A 14,901-nucleotide genomic window follows, 5' to 3' on the forward strand; every position below is an offset into this window, starting at 1 on the left:
CATCATGGGTTGACTGTCAGCCCACAGTCAAGGTAGACTATGGGGCTAGAAAGAGGCCTGCCATGGGGCCATACTTATTGCCCAATGGCTGATTAAAGACCAACATAAGCAGCATCAGAGAGTGGGGAGCCTAATCCATGTATATACTTGGCCCCAGGTAAGTTGTAGCAATGGATGTTGCAGTAATGGGTCAACTCCTAACTCGTGAGCCCCCATATTAAATCATTCAATATTGTTATCTTATATTATGTAGATTCAATAGGTCATAGGTGTTGAGTTTTTTGGGGTTTTTTTTTGGATCTACTAATCTTATAATTATTGTTTCTATATGAAATCAAAGAAGTGAAGCTTGTGGGCTGATTTTAATGGGTGGAGCATGTTTAAAGTTTCTACTATTTTGTAAAGCAAGATGAATGATTTTAAGGCTACATTTCCAACATTTTTTGTGCTTGATGTAAATTGTGTCTCCTACATTTTTTTCAAGAACAAGACTTGGTAACTAGCAATGTGGTCATTCAAACCAAGAATGGACTCAAATTTTGATGAAATTTTCATGAAAAATGAGAAACATGATCGATTGCTATGTTTACAATATAATATATATGTATGGATTATTGCATAAGCTATCTCAAAGCTACAAAGTGAAGGCACTCAAGGCATCTAATAGATGGCCTCTAAAAAAAGATCTATATTTTGTATAAATACCTCCGATTTGTGGGTTGTTGAAACACATTTTATGTCTATCTTTTGTGAATTTATGAATGTGCATGAATCATCTCTTATGGTATTCCTTACTGCAATGTTTTTGGAAACTGTGGGAACAAATGTTTACTCTCTTGTGACTCTTGCGACCAATCAAGATGCACCTAAATGTATGGGCTACATTTGCAAGCATCCAATGTTGGTTACCAACAACTAATGCTAAATTGTAGGCAGGTTAATGTGGAACTAGGCTAACCAATAGGCATTGTCCTTCTTGTGGTCCATTTGTTGACACCATTGACAAATATGTTCTAGAGACCATTGAAAAGAATTGGAGATTGTATGGTCACTCTGTAATCTCCCATATGAGGAGAGCATGGGGAGGTGGACGAGGGTAGGATTGGGCTGCCACATGGGGAGCACATTGGTTGTCATGTGGGTAGCAAACAAATATTGAAAAGACAAGAAAAGGGGTTGCCACATGGGTAGCATATAGGGAGGGTATCATGTGGGTAGCACATCTAGGAAATTACATGGCAAGGCTGGGTCTCCTTGGTGGACAAAAATGTACAAAATATCCACATCTAGAAAAAGCAGTAGTTCATCATATTCTAGAGTGGATTGGAGGCTTGGAACATGGCGTTGCATCCCAAGATGTTGTAGGGAGTGTACAGAATGCTTGTGCAAGTGTACAGGTAGGTACAGAGGTCTGCAAGAGGCTACAAGACTTGGAGGTACATGTTACAGAAGCTAGAACAGATCCGAAACAGAGGTAGAATACCTGGAGCAAAGAAATGACTTGTTTTGCATGGGATTTTGGCTAGTAATAAAGCTAGAAAAGACTTTGACTAACACCCTCCTAACACCATATAGGGCCTAGGTTGGGTTGAGGTACTAGAACAAATTTAGAACAGAGGCATAATACCTAGAGCAAAGAAACAACTTGTTTGCATGTGATTATTGCCAGTAATGGAGCTAGAAAAGGTGTTTGTTGGGACCATGTAGGGCTTAGATTGAGGTGTGATGAGAAGAAAAAATTACTTTTCTTTATTCGATGTGAAGATTTAGTATACCTCATTAACAAGCTAATTACAAGCAAGCTTTTTAGATCTCAAATTACTAGTGTAATAATGAACTTATTCTATTATCTCAAGTGCAGGATGTCTTTTATAATGTTAATTCAAGATTTTGAATCATAAATTAGGATCTAGAAGACTCATGGGCATTAAAAATTGAACTTTTAGAAAAATTTCCATGGTTTCCAAAAAAAAAAAGACAGCTTACATGGTAGCAAAGGAGAAAGCTAAGAATGACCACAAATTTCAAGAGAGGAGTTTGCTTGCCTACAATGTTGGTGGATATATATGCCAAGTGTTTGATGAACGTCTAGCTCTCTCCTAGCTTGATTGATGTGTTTGCTATCTTGTAGAGTTGTTGAGATTGCTTGCTTGCACATAAAAAGGACATCAAGGTGCACTCCATAGATCTAGATTGTCCAAATGTAAGATCTCATACCTTGGATGCAGCATACTTGTATGCGATGATTTGGTATTGACCCTGTGGTAGGAGGAAAATGTATTCTTACATGATGTTAGAGATATCAGTGATGTTCATGCGTTATTTTTTATGTATTAGAGTGTAGCTCTAGTATATGATGATTTTTATGATGAGGAGTGTCTTTTAAATAATATAAGTGGATGTTTTGCATTCTGAAACCTATGGTTACATAGAGTAGTTGATAAGGGCACAAGTCCTTGATAAGGTTCTTGTGTAGAATGTTGTCTCCTAGTTTCTATACTGATCACATGATATGAACAACATTGGCATGGTGAGGAAGCAATATTCTCTCTTGAATGGTTCAACACAAGTCTCTCTGAATGCAGTAAATATTTTTTCACCTTGAAAGCCATTGGTAGGTATTATAGTTACCAATGCTTTGGTGGATAGGTGGTCCACTTGCAAAAGCTTTAAGACACTTGACAATCTTCTTTTCTACCTATTTGAATTGATGATCCACTAATCTGATGGATGAGGAATGATTGAGGCTGAGGTGTGCATATATAGGTTGCTAGATTGCAAGTCGACTCAGGAAGGGTTATGTCAGCCTATTCAAAATGGGCATAAATGATTATATTTATCTAATATAGATGGTTGGCTTGTTCAAATTGGGATGGATTGAATATTTAATATACTAATGGTTGCTACTCACTATAGTCTAGCTGCTTCTTTGGGAGCTTGTCTGTCAGCCAATACCTAGATTGTGATTCATAATTTATTTTTTTGTTTTTTTTCCTCTGAGTCTTTTGGCACTGCTAGGAGTTGAACATGGGCTTGTTGGGTGCTATTGAGTGCAGTGGTGAACTCCTCTCCTTAATATATGCAGATTTAAATAGTGCACATGATCTAGATATCTCATATCCTAGGTCCCTCATATTGCCTCCAAAGTGACATCAAAAGTCACAATGTATCTCTCACATAAGGACTCTTTAAATTCCTCTAGGGAAAAAATATATTTACATTATGGGATTTATAAAATTTGCAAAATTTTACAGAAGAGGTATAGGGAAATACAAAAAATAGGTTACATAGGGGGTTTACAAAAGAAGCCTTCAACGCACGTGATGTAGACATAATACACTAAGTGACCCCCCCGAGACCTTAATTGCATGTATCAACAAATATACTCAAAATTATTTAAGATGAGATTGTGTTTACTCAAATTTATTTAAGATGATATTTGTATTTATCTATTTGAAGGAGATGCTTCGTGAATCTATGCACATGCAAAATCATGACACCATAAGAGTTGTCGAGCCTTTCAACATGAAGGAGATGCTTCATGAATCTACGCACATGCAAGATCTTGACAACATAGTTGTCGAGTCTTCTCACATGGAGAAGGTACTATCTAGTAATCTATGCTGTGAATACAAAAGTGGCATAGTTTGGTATTGAATGTTTGTGGCAATTAACTTTTTGTCAAATATGCTCAATTTTTTTCCATTATATGGATTGTACGATTGATTATCATCTTTGGAAGTGTTCGTGTATAAGATATCTTCAATGTCTCCATTGCATCATGTCTTTCATTAGCCTTGATTGTGCTTTTCGTATCCTGTGGTTTTGTAATAAGCATGATTTAATGCGCATACGATGTCTTCAATGTTTGGTGTTGAATGTTTGTGGAAATTATATTTTTATCAAATATGCTCAGTTTTATTCCACTACATGGACTGTATGATTGATTATCATCTTCAAAAGTGCACTCATCACAAGGGAGAAATGGGGTCTCAAAAGGGCCTCATAAGGAATGGATTAAGAAATAGATTAAGTTACTTAGAATTGAGCCCACTATGGTAACCCATGGACTAACTACCCCCTAGCATTAACTAAACTGACATAGGAACCTTTATTTTGAATTTAGGAAACCTTAGCCTTTGGATGGAGGTGGATGGTGGATGGATCAAAGGCTCAAAATGGTAGGCAGCTGAAGGAGGCACCTTTGGTGGGCTCCAAACTGGAAAACTTTGACTTTAGGGGGGCATTTAAGAGGGAGAAGGGGCCTTTAGTTGTGGACCATTGGATCTTGGCTAGATCTATGGTGGAGATGGATTAGACAATGAAGGGTGGAGATTGAGGTGCATGTTGGAGGGTGGAGATGCATTTTCTTGAATGGATGGCTAGGATTGAAGCGCCTTTTTGGTGCATCTCTACCCTTGGATCTCCTCCAATGGATCTCCTTCAAATTAAATGGATGGCTCGGATTCAAGCACCTTTGACAAAATATGCATGCCTCAGGATCTATGGAGCATTCTAAGGTGGATGGAACCTATGTGGAAACATGATGAAGAGAATGCTCATGACATGTACCTCAAGTCAATTAGGTTCCAAGATAGATTAGCTTGGACTCATAAACAGAATCTTGAGTGGATGTGCATTTCTTTTGCAATGTGTGTACTCAGCAATACATGATAGGCCTCTTATATAGAGAGTGCCCTTTGAATAGTCAACCATGTGGGATCCTCTCATCCACATCTCTGCTTGTGGATATCCTCAATCCACATCTCCACATCATATGTAGTCCACATCCTAGGGTGGCTACTTTAATTCTTTCCTTTGCACATACCTTAGCCTCTAATTATGTGCTCATGGCACCACAACTCTCAACACCTCCCCTTGGTGCCATGATCCTTTGGCTACTGCAAGGTGATCAGATGTGAGTTACATTCCATCACCTCTCCTTAGTGCATACATTGCCACTTAAGGTGGTAAAGTGTGGTTTTTACTCGGTTTTTACATGTCAATACCTCCCCTGGGTGCTTTCATAGCTATTCTCAGGTGGTCAGGTTTGATTACAAAATATAGGCAAGGTTGGCAAGGGTTTTTTTTTTGTTTCTCAATACATTCCATTGATGTCACCTTTTGGCTCATGGCTTGATGACGATGCTATGTAGTTGACCTGCTTCAATCTGCAATCTTCTTCATTGTGTAGCTTCATGCATGCTTTGTTCTTCCATGTGCCTTGATGCTTTATGTGTGGATGCCATGCTTCGTGCTATGGTCATCTCATGCACTTGTGCTTTTGGCATGCTTTTTGCATTCATGTGTCACTTTTCCATTTGTTGCAAAGGTCTTACCATGAGTGTTTTTGCTTCGATGGAAATGTCTAATTGCATACAGAAAATTTGAGTTGACAAGCGTGTAGAGCTCAAAAAATTGATTATTTTTCCTTTTTGAAGCGTGTCCAAATTCTTTCTAGATTGTGAGTTACGGCTTGTTGAAATTTGTGTGAAGAAGAGGGCCTTTGATGATGTGGCATAGGGATTCACATGCTGAATTCCAAACTGTGCTTGGTAGGGGCTATGTGCTTAGGTGGTACTATAAGTGATGTGGCATATTAACCAATCCTAACCCTAATTTACCTAACCATGGTTGTTTTGAGTTACTTGATCAATGACCGAGGTTAAACTAACCCTAGTGTGACCACACCTTGGCTAACCAAGGTTAACTGAGCTTAACCAAGGTAAAGCCTTATCTGCCATGTGTCTTTTTTGGAAGAACATGGTGATGCAGAAGGCTTCTCTGAATCGATCGCCGCTTCGTCCCACCTTGCTCTCTGATAACCAATGGATCGTTTGATTGCAGAGGGGATCGGGTGTGTCAGTGGCTATGTAAGAAGCTCAAGTGCTGGCTTGCAAGGGATTTTCCTTGTGGGAGATTCACACTTTGACTGCTCACAGGAGAAGTCATTTGGAACGCACTAACTCAGCCGACAGTCCTCAAACACAGACACTTTTCTGGTAATAGGCCATCCTTCTTTGAGTAGCGCGACAACCCCATGAGCAAAGTAAGTGCGCAGTTGCTGGCACTGGAGCAGACTCATTATTGGAGGATTCTGAGGCTTTTGCAAGCCTTGCCTTGTAGTTCTTCAGTCTGAGGTGGACATAGGTTGCTTCTGCTAGAGTTTCTGCTAGTTGAAGAGGCTGTGGGCACCCAATTTGTAGTTTGTTAGTTGGAGCTTATGCTTGGGCAGAGCAAATTTGGCTTGCTTGCTAGAATAGCAATCATTTTGCTCTGTGTGCTAGCAGCGTTGGAGACCTCACTGTGCTGTAGGGACTCGAGCGCTGCTTTGGGAGTCGGTGAGAAGTGTCGGTTGTAGACTTTTAGCAGCTAGTGTTGCGATGAAGGCTTTGAAGCCTTGCTTGTGAGTAGCAAGTCGGCTGCTACTACCACCTTGCTTAGCGGGATGCTTAGCAGCCTTAGTCGATGAGTGCCCTGCCCTCAATCGATAACCTGAGTAGCTATAGGGAGAGCAACTTCATGGAGGTACAGCTGTTGGAGTGGCTGCTAGAGTTGTTGTGAGCCCGTGTGCTATTGATGAAGAGCTTCTCACTAAAATCCAAGCATTCAAACACTCTACATCCCTCACTTAGCAACTTGATGAAGAGCTTCTCACTAAAACCCAAGCATTCAAACACTCTACATCCCTCACTTAGCAACTTGAACAAGAAACAAGGACACACCCTCAGCAACAAACACTTACACACACACCTAGGAAAGCCTCTCTCAGCATCTTTGGCATAGATTTCAAAATGTGAGTGCCATGGGAAGGAACTCGAACACATAGTTAGTCCCCAAAATAGTATGTCCCTCTGATTTCAAAAATCTCACTTAGAATGAATCTCTCTAAATGAAGAACTTTCGAGATCTGAACCTAATCTTACATTTTGAAACTAATCTAGGAATGGGAGCAATCCTAGTGAACTACTAATGAGCTAAATTAGGAGAGCTAAACCTATGCTCTGATACCATGACAAAATATGCATGCCTCAGGATCTATGGAGCATTCTAAGGTGGATGGAACCTATGTGGAAACATGATGAAGAGAATGCTCATGACATGTACCTCAAGTCAATTAGGTTCCAAGATAGATTAGCTTGGACTCATACACAGAATCTTGAGTGGATGTGCATTTCTTTTGCAATGTATGTACTCAGCAATACATGATAGGCCTCTTATATAGAGAGTGCCCTTTGAATAGTCAACCATGTGGGATCCTCTCATCCACATCTCTCCTTGTGGATATCCTCAATCCACATCTCCACATCATGTAGTCCACATCCTAGGGTGGCTACTTTAATTCTTTCCTTTGCACATACCTTAGCCTCTAATTATGTGCTCATGGCACCACAACTCTCAACAACCTTTTTGGTGTATCTCCTCCCTTGGATCTCTTTCAAATCAATGGCTACAATTGAGGTGCCTTTTTCTTTAATGTCCTCCCTTAGATCTCCTACAAATCAATGGCTAATATTGTGGCTCTTCCTTATTTAATCTCCTCCATTGAATCTATTGCTTGATCAAGGGCTTATATTTTTTATCCCTCTAATCCTTTGATGGTATCCCTTAGATCTACCCCTTGATCTAATGGCTAGGAGTGCTCTATGTAAAATTTGAGTGTATCCCTTGGATTAGAGATTAGATCAAGGGCTAGGAGTAAAGACCATGGATCCAAACTCTAGGTTAGAGGTCTCCCCACCCTTAAATGCTTTTTTCAACCTCAACATGGCATTGCCCCACAAAAAGGAGCACTCCCATTGGTACACCTCAAATCCCACACTAACCCCTTGAAATTAAGAAACACTAATTGGGGGCCCTTTGGAGACCCCAATTCTCCCCTAATGAGGATGTAAGATGTCTTCAATCTCTCCATTATATCATGTCTTTCATTAGCCTTGGTTGTGCTCTTCATATCCTATGGTTTTGTAATAAGCATGATTTAATGTGCATACAATGTCTTCAATGTTTGGTATTGAATGTTTGTGGCAGTTAAATTTTTATCACAACTATGCTCAGTTTTATTCCACTACATGGATTGTATGATTGATTATCATCTTCGGAAGTGTTCTAGTGCATAAGATGTCTTGAATCTCTTCACTGCATCATGTCTTCCATTAGCCTTGGTTGTGATTTTCGTATCCGATGGTTTTGTAATAAGAGTGATATAATGTCTATACGATGTCTTCAATTTTTGGTGTTGAATGTTTGTGGCAATTAAATTGTTATCCACTATGCTCAGTTTTATTCCACTACATGGATTGTATGATTGATTATCATCTTCGGAAGTGTTCTAGTGTATAAGATGTCTTCAATCTCTCCATTGCATCATGTCTTTGATTAGTCTTGGTTGTGCTCTCCATATCCTGTGGTTTTGTAATAAGCATGATTTAATGTGCATACGATGTCTTCAATGTTTGGTGTTTAATGTTTGTGGCAATTAATTTCTTTAACATATCTGTTGCATCATGTCTTCCATTAGTCTTGATTGTGCTTTTCATATCCTATTGTTTTCTAATAAGCATGATTTCATGTGCATATGATGTCTTCATTATTTGGCGTTGAATGTTTGTGGCAATTAGTTTTATCAAATATGATTAGTTTTATTCCACTATATGGATCATACAATTGATTATCATCTTCAGAATTGTTCTAGTGTGTAAGATGTCTTCAACATCTCCATTGCATCATGTCTTCCATTGATTGTGCTTTTCATATCCTATGGTTTTGTAATAATCATGATTTAATTATTAAACATGCTTAGTTTTATTCCAATGTATGTAGTATATAATCTATTTTAATTTTTTGAAGTGTTCTAGTATGTAAGATATCTTCAATGTTTGGTGTTGAAATTTTGCATTCTTCATATATGTGCGACCTAGTAGCTTTTATCATTTTGAATCCTTGATTTTTTAAGATTCTGTTGTGTTAACTCTTATTTATTTACTCATCATATTTGTATTTATCTTTGTGAAGGAGGTGCATAATGAATCAATTTACATGGAGGATCATGACAACATTAGAGTTGTGGACTCTTTTTACATGGATAAGGTATTGCCATCTAGTCTTATGGTGTGAATAAAAAAGTGGCAAAGAAAGTTATAATCTTATATTTGCTTCTAGTTTAATAGGATAAAGCTCATAGTCATTTAATTTCTTAACACATACATTTGAATTCCCATGATGATTTTAAAGAATTAGAGTTTCGTTATTCTGAGTTGGATGGACATAAATTTTTATAGGATGATGAGATACTTACCCATATGGATCACAAGAGCGACATGGATGGATCTTTTGTGAATGAGGTACTTAGTAACTTATGTCATGTTGAATCCAAGAGTTTTTAAAATTTAATTCTGTTTTTGCATGTTTAAATTTTGATCGATTTTGAATGTGTATTTTCATTGCATGATTTCATAATTTTCTTAACAAAGATATTTGTAAAGATGATTTAATTTTATTATGGTTATGAATTCGATTAAATGTTTGGATTGTGAATGGAGAAGATCCAATGTTGAAAACTAAAGATTTTGCATAGCTTATTAAGGTGAGATAAAGCATAATTACTCATGAAGTTTTTAAAAGTTCCATTTTATTACTTAATATTTTTTAATTGACATTATTATTCTTCTCAATACAAGTGATAAATTAAGATATTTAGACTTGCATTAAATTTTGATTTACTTTGCTTTGTCATTTGTTGCAGGGGCTGGAGTGTAGTGAATCAAGAAACAATAGTCATGAAATTCATTAGAGCTAGAATTGTAGATGAGATGTATAGCCAATTAAAACTTGTTTGGAATTGCGTAAAGAGTAAGGCAAAAGGTTCAAATGTCATTGGAAGTGACAAGGATTATCATTCCATGAGAGAGGATGTAGTAGAATGGCTTTTGCAGGAAGGCAAAATAGCCATTTAAAATCATGGAGCACTAATTTTGCATCTTGATGATGTAGAATTGGTATAATTATAACATTTTAAACAATTATTTTTCCATTGATAATAATTTTTAATTAAACTCATACAAGTTATATGTTTTGTAGATTAAACTTTGCTCAAATAATTATTTTTCAAGATTGAAATAAAAAAATAACTTTTGTTTAAATAAGAAGTTACTATAAAAAAACTACTTTGTTTTACTTTTCTTTTCCAAGGTCTCTTTATATAGTAAAGTTGATAAATTATGATTCTTTCATTGACAATGATTTTCAAGTAAACTTATATAGCTTATATATTTTATAGATTGAACTTTGTTGAAATAATTAAATTTCAAGATTGAAGTAAAATAAATACTTTTATTTAAATGAAAAGTTGCTCTAAAGACAAAACTACTTTGTTTTAATTTTCTTTTCCTAGTTTTCTCTATATTCTAAAGTTGATATAGAGGGAAAATTAACTATGTAGGAAAAAAACCCCTATATAGGAAAAAATTACTATATAGGAGAAAAATCCTATATAGGATTAAACTCCTATATAGGAAATTGGATGTGCAAAGGATTCCTTCCTTTTCCTAGGAAGAGTATCTAGGAAGTAGCCCATTTTCTCTAGTTAGGACTTTTCCTAGTTCCTCTCATTTGGAACTAGGAAAAGGTCTTTTTTTTCCTATATGGTGAACAAGTAGAAGCTCCTTGTGATTTAGATGAAGGGCTTAGAATCTTACTCGTGGCTCAAGGAGGCTCACAAAATTAAAACATGCTACTAGCCTGTCTATCGTATAAAGGGGGGGGGGGCATGGGGTGTGGTATAGGGGAAAAGGGAACACAACTGTGCCTTTCCCAATATTAAATTATCAAGTCATTGAATAAGTGGCACAATTTGTGTGCAATTCATACCCATAGTGTTTCTTATGTCAATATATATAAAGCTAGAGGTGTAAAGGAGAGAGGAAGGTAAAGGTTCTTTGTCTTGCTCTCACGTTTTCCATGACGTTATGCCCACATTTGCTCTCACATTTATAGCATGGCATGAGGAGAGATACATGTGATTCATAGAGTTGTAACTGATATTGAGAAAAAGGGGTTCATCCCCAAAAGAAAATGTGAAAGGATGGAATAAAAGGAAGGCACCCACGTGAATGCAATGCCTTTTGGGCATTCATGCAGCTACAACGTCGGTCTCACGTACCGTTCTCTCCATATTATCTTCCCCCTCCTGCAGTTCTCCTCCATACTTCGTCTCCCCTCAACTGTTAGAACGAGAGAGAGAGAGAGAGTAAAAGAGGGAGAGAGAGTGGGAGAAAGAGGGAAAGTATTAGACTGTACAATCACGACGGACGATTCTTTCTGGATGCATTTGCTTTTATTCCTTTTGCAAGAATTATTTGGTACGTGAGTGTTACTCTCGGATATATAGCAAGCTCGAGTCCCTGCACAGTGCATGACATAATGGTTCCAGCTGACTGATTTTGCCCTCAGATATGGCTGTCAAACGTATGTTGCCTTTGGATGAGCATACGATCCAGTGCGTCACCTCGAGTGACAGCTCCTCAGCGGCGGTGGATGCAGTTTTGAGTAGGGAAGCATCGTGTGATAAGATTGAAAGATTTAGGAGTGGTGTGCTCAGCAACGAGGCCCAATTATTGTTAAGACGAACAAGCAGGATCATGAGAAAGAGACCCCGCGCCAAGTGTGGAACTGCCGAACCCCTTTTGAGACAGCTTAAGTCCTTACGAAAAATCGTACCATATAGTACTCCGGTATGCCATGTCTCTTATACACAGCGTCTGGGTCTTGGGATTTTGTAGAGCCTTGACTGAATTGTTTGTACATCTAACAGAACAATGATTCATGCGTCATCGCCGACGCGTTGAGTTACTTAGGCCAATTCACCGAAAAAGTCTATGATCGCAGTTCTAGAGCATTGCAGAATCTCTCCAGCTATCCTAAGGTAAGCTTGATGTATTTCCCTGGAAACCTTTAGCATTCGACATTCGTTTTCTGTTTGGCTACAATAGGTTCCTTTTTAATGTTGTATGCAGGTTGAAGTCACAGCTGTAGAAACAGGAATACGAATTTATGTGTCTTGCGAAAAAAGGCCCGGTTTAATGTCCGAACTTCTGGGAGCATTAGAAGGCATGGGGCTGGTTTTCGAAGACGTGAGCGTGTCAAACCATAGAGCTTTCACGTTAGATGCGATTAGCAGGCAGGCAAGTGAATAGGCAAACCCTAAGAGCACTGGTTAAGACTGTTCAGAGTGATGCACCATTAACTTCGAAGACGATGATTTTTGCAGGTTGGAGGAGGTGGTGTGTGCGCGGATATGGTGCAAAAACTCGTCTTGAGAAGCATGCGTGGACACTAAACGAGACCATTATCGATTACAATAGTAACATGTGTTCGGTTTATAATCGAGCATGCTTAGTTCCTTTTTTGTTTGTTTTAAACTTGAAAACTTCGTCTATGGATATTGTATAATTCACCACATCAGCAGTCAGCATATTATTAGCATAGATTCACACTAGAAGCATCTGTACTCTCAAAGATATTCTCATTTCATTACATGGTGCTTTTTTGAAAGTAATTTCAAAATGTCCTTAATCAAGGTGTTAATAAACTTAGATGCTCTTCATTATTTTTGTTATAATTTTTTAGAGACTAAGCTACTAGTTTGACTCAATGGATCATGTTGCTTATGTACTACAAGGTCTGCTAAGCCTTTGGCTCCTCCTTTTTGTTTGTCCTTTAGTTTCATTTCTACGTAGATCGTATTAGTTAATTCCCTCATTTGTTTGTTCTTTAGTTTTCCTTTATGTAGCACAACGATGTTGACTTGTTTTCTTTGGAGCTTGTGTTAGAGTTTTGTTCTTTTATTAGCTGCTATGGTGTTGGCATCATAATGATAATTAGTCATAGAATCCATGGAGTAAGGGGTTGTCCCTTCTTTCACTAGACATTTTATGGCTGGCTATATTGCATGAGTTTCTTTGCAACCCTACTATCATGTATTATAGTCGTGTTGTTTGTCATTTTTCTAGCATATTATTAGAGAAAAAAAGGATGTTGGTAGAATCTAAGGCAAGGAGCCATATTGGAAAGCATGCCATGACACTCTATGAACATTGTGTGGCTTAAACATGGCATTTATGGGTTTCCATGATTAACCGTTGGTTATGGACCCCATATAATGATGGTTTGTTCTTTCATTCACACTCCCTAGGTGGTTAGGCAAGGGTTGATGATGGCCTCTTCATGGACGCGTTAGTATGTCCTATAAAACCCGTAGCTATCTTTTATTTATGACATTGCATAAGGAGGAGTGCCGTTAATTATAGTAAATCCATCTCATTATGGTAGGGCACAACATGATGCCAATGCCAAAAGCTACTTTCTCCTCATGTAGCAAGATTCATCCTTTACATTAGTCTTGAGCATTCAAAGTTTAGTAGCTTCGATTTTCATAGTGTCTATATGTCAAAAGGGAGAATGTTGCATGGTAATAAAGTTTATAAAAGATAGCTCTACGATAATTCATCGGATAGTTTGTCAATTGAAAATTATCTTGCTAAACCTTTTTTTTATGAGTTTTTCAACTTTTTTTAGTGTTTCTGTCTGCGAACAATCAGGACTAGGTATGTTGCTCATAGATAGCCTAAACACCTCCTCTAATTAACTAACATCGTGGATGTCTGTGTGTGTGTGTGCATGGACATGTATGTATGTTATGTGTGTGTGTGTGTGTTTGTGTAGAGGGAGAGAGAGAGGGAGAGAGAGAGAGATAGATAGATAGAGAGAGAGAGAGAGAGAGAGAGAGAGAGAGAGAGAGAGTAGGGTACGTGGTTTGCAGGCAAATCAAAGTATGTGGCTTGCATTTGCTAGATTGGTCACTCATGTAAAGGCATTAGCATTGCGCGGGGTTATCGCAGATTCCTAGAGACACAAGTACCCACAACTTTTTGTGGATGGCATTTGCAATCGCATGTTGTATACCCATAACCTTTGTGGATGGCTTGGTTTGTGGTAAGGAGCTCAAGAAAGCAAACCAAGTTTGCGGTGTCTTGGTAAGAGGATCAGTGTTACTTTCCTTTTTAGAGTTTGGGAGCAAATCTTTGCAGATAGCACAGCCGAAAAGTGCAAGAGTGCACTGCCTCAGATTGAGACGCCCTTCACGGTGTGGTGAGAGGTCATTTCGGGGCCCATTTTGGTGGTGGAAGTTTTTTGCAAGCACTCAAAAAATGCCCTGTTTTTGCTGTGCGACCATTGTTCTGCAGGTTGGTGAAAAGTTGCCATAAAAATTGCATCATATGCCTATGCGCAGAGATATTGGGAGTGACAGAATCATTCTTATCGCCTATTAATGCAAAATCTTCACTAGAAAGTGACTGTGTGGTCAAATACCACTTTCATCAGTTTTGCAGATTTGCCCTTGTGAGGCAGAAGTTGTGTTTTTTGCAGTGACATAATATTTTTGTAGTGTTTTGTAATGGCGTCTGATGCTCTTTCACAAATAGTCACTGAAAAGCTTGACAAGAACAACTTCCAAGCATGGAAGTTTAGAATGACGAATTTTCTTAAGGGAAAAGGCTATTGGGAGTTCATTACTGGAGCTGAATAAGAACCAGTTATTCCTAATGTTCCCAATCAACAGGAGTTGCGGGCATTTAAAGGCTGGCATGAGAGAGCCAGAAAAGTTATGTATTGGCTGTCTATCAGTATTTCAGATTCTATGATTGTGCATATTTAGGATGCAAGCACGCCAAAGGAGGCGTGGGATACTTTGACAAAAATGTATAGCACAAATATGCAAGCCAAGAAAATGCAGCTCAAGCAAGAGTTGCTTAATGTGCAGAGAGAAAATATGAGCATCAATGACTACCACATGAAAGTGAAGAAGATTGCAGATATACTCACTTCTATTGGATCGCCAGT

At 38.2% G+C, this 14,901-nt stretch overlaps 2 protein-coding genes across 2 annotated transcripts; both read left to right on the top strand.

Annotated features, from left to right (window-relative positions):
- Window positions 1–2,129: 2,129 nt before the first annotated feature.
- Window positions 2,130–9,793, top strand: LOC147894740 (uncharacterized). The gene is made up of 5 exons (XM_087385362.1): window positions 2,130–2,203; window positions 3,460–3,603; window positions 9,016–9,090; window positions 9,282–9,344; window positions 9,746–9,793. Exons 2-5 carry the CDS (start codon window positions 3,463–3,465, stop codon window positions 9,791–9,793), a joined length of 327 nt encoding a protein of 108 aa, XP_087241488.1. The 5' UTR covers window positions 2,130–2,203; window positions 3,460–3,462.
- A 1,307-nt stretch (window positions 9,794–11,100) lies between these two features.
- LOC147894741 (uncharacterized) lies at window positions 11,101–12,491 on the top strand. The gene is made up of 5 exons (XM_087385162.1): window positions 11,101–11,360; window positions 11,452–11,732; window positions 11,813–11,923; window positions 12,015–12,182; window positions 12,269–12,491. Exons 1-5 carry the CDS (start codon window positions 11,117–11,119, stop codon window positions 12,335–12,337), a joined length of 873 nt encoding a protein of 290 aa, XP_087241288.1. The 5' UTR covers window positions 11,101–11,116; the 3' UTR covers window positions 12,338–12,491.
- Window positions 12,492–14,901: the final 2,410 nt, after the last annotated feature.

This window comes from Dipteris shenzhenensis, chromosome 14 (genome assembly GCF_047967505.1).
Source record: "Dipteris shenzhenensis isolate YYH24624 ecotype China chromosome 14, Dip_SZ_1.0, whole genome shotgun sequence".
Lineage (NCBI taxonomy): Eukaryota > Viridiplantae > Streptophyta > Polypodiopsida > Gleicheniales > Dipteridaceae > Dipteris > Dipteris shenzhenensis.

Coding starts and splice junctions, on each gene's coding strand:
- LOC147894740 (XM_087385362.1), top strand. CDS start 3,463: ATGCTTCGTGAATCTATGCACATGCAAAATCATGACACCATAAGAGTT. Junction 3,604..9,015: donor AGTCTTCTCACATGGAGAAG/GTACTATCTAGT, acceptor ATCTTTGTGAAG/GAGGTGCATAATGAATCAAT. Junction 9,345..9,745: donor ATGGATCTTTTGTGAATGAG/GTACTTAGTAAC, acceptor CATTTGTTGCAG/GGGCTGGAGTGTAGTGAATC.
- LOC147894741 (XM_087385162.1), top strand. CDS start 11,117: ATGCCTTTTGGGCATTCATGCAGCTACAACGTCGGTCTCACGTACCGT. Junction 11,361..11,451: donor CCTTTTGCAAGAATTATTTG/GTACGTGAGTGT, acceptor TTTTGCCCTCAG/ATATGGCTGTCAAACGTATG. Junction 11,924..12,014: donor ATCTCTCCAGCTATCCTAAG/GTAAGCTTGATG, acceptor TGTTGTATGCAG/GTTGAAGTCACAGCTGTAGA.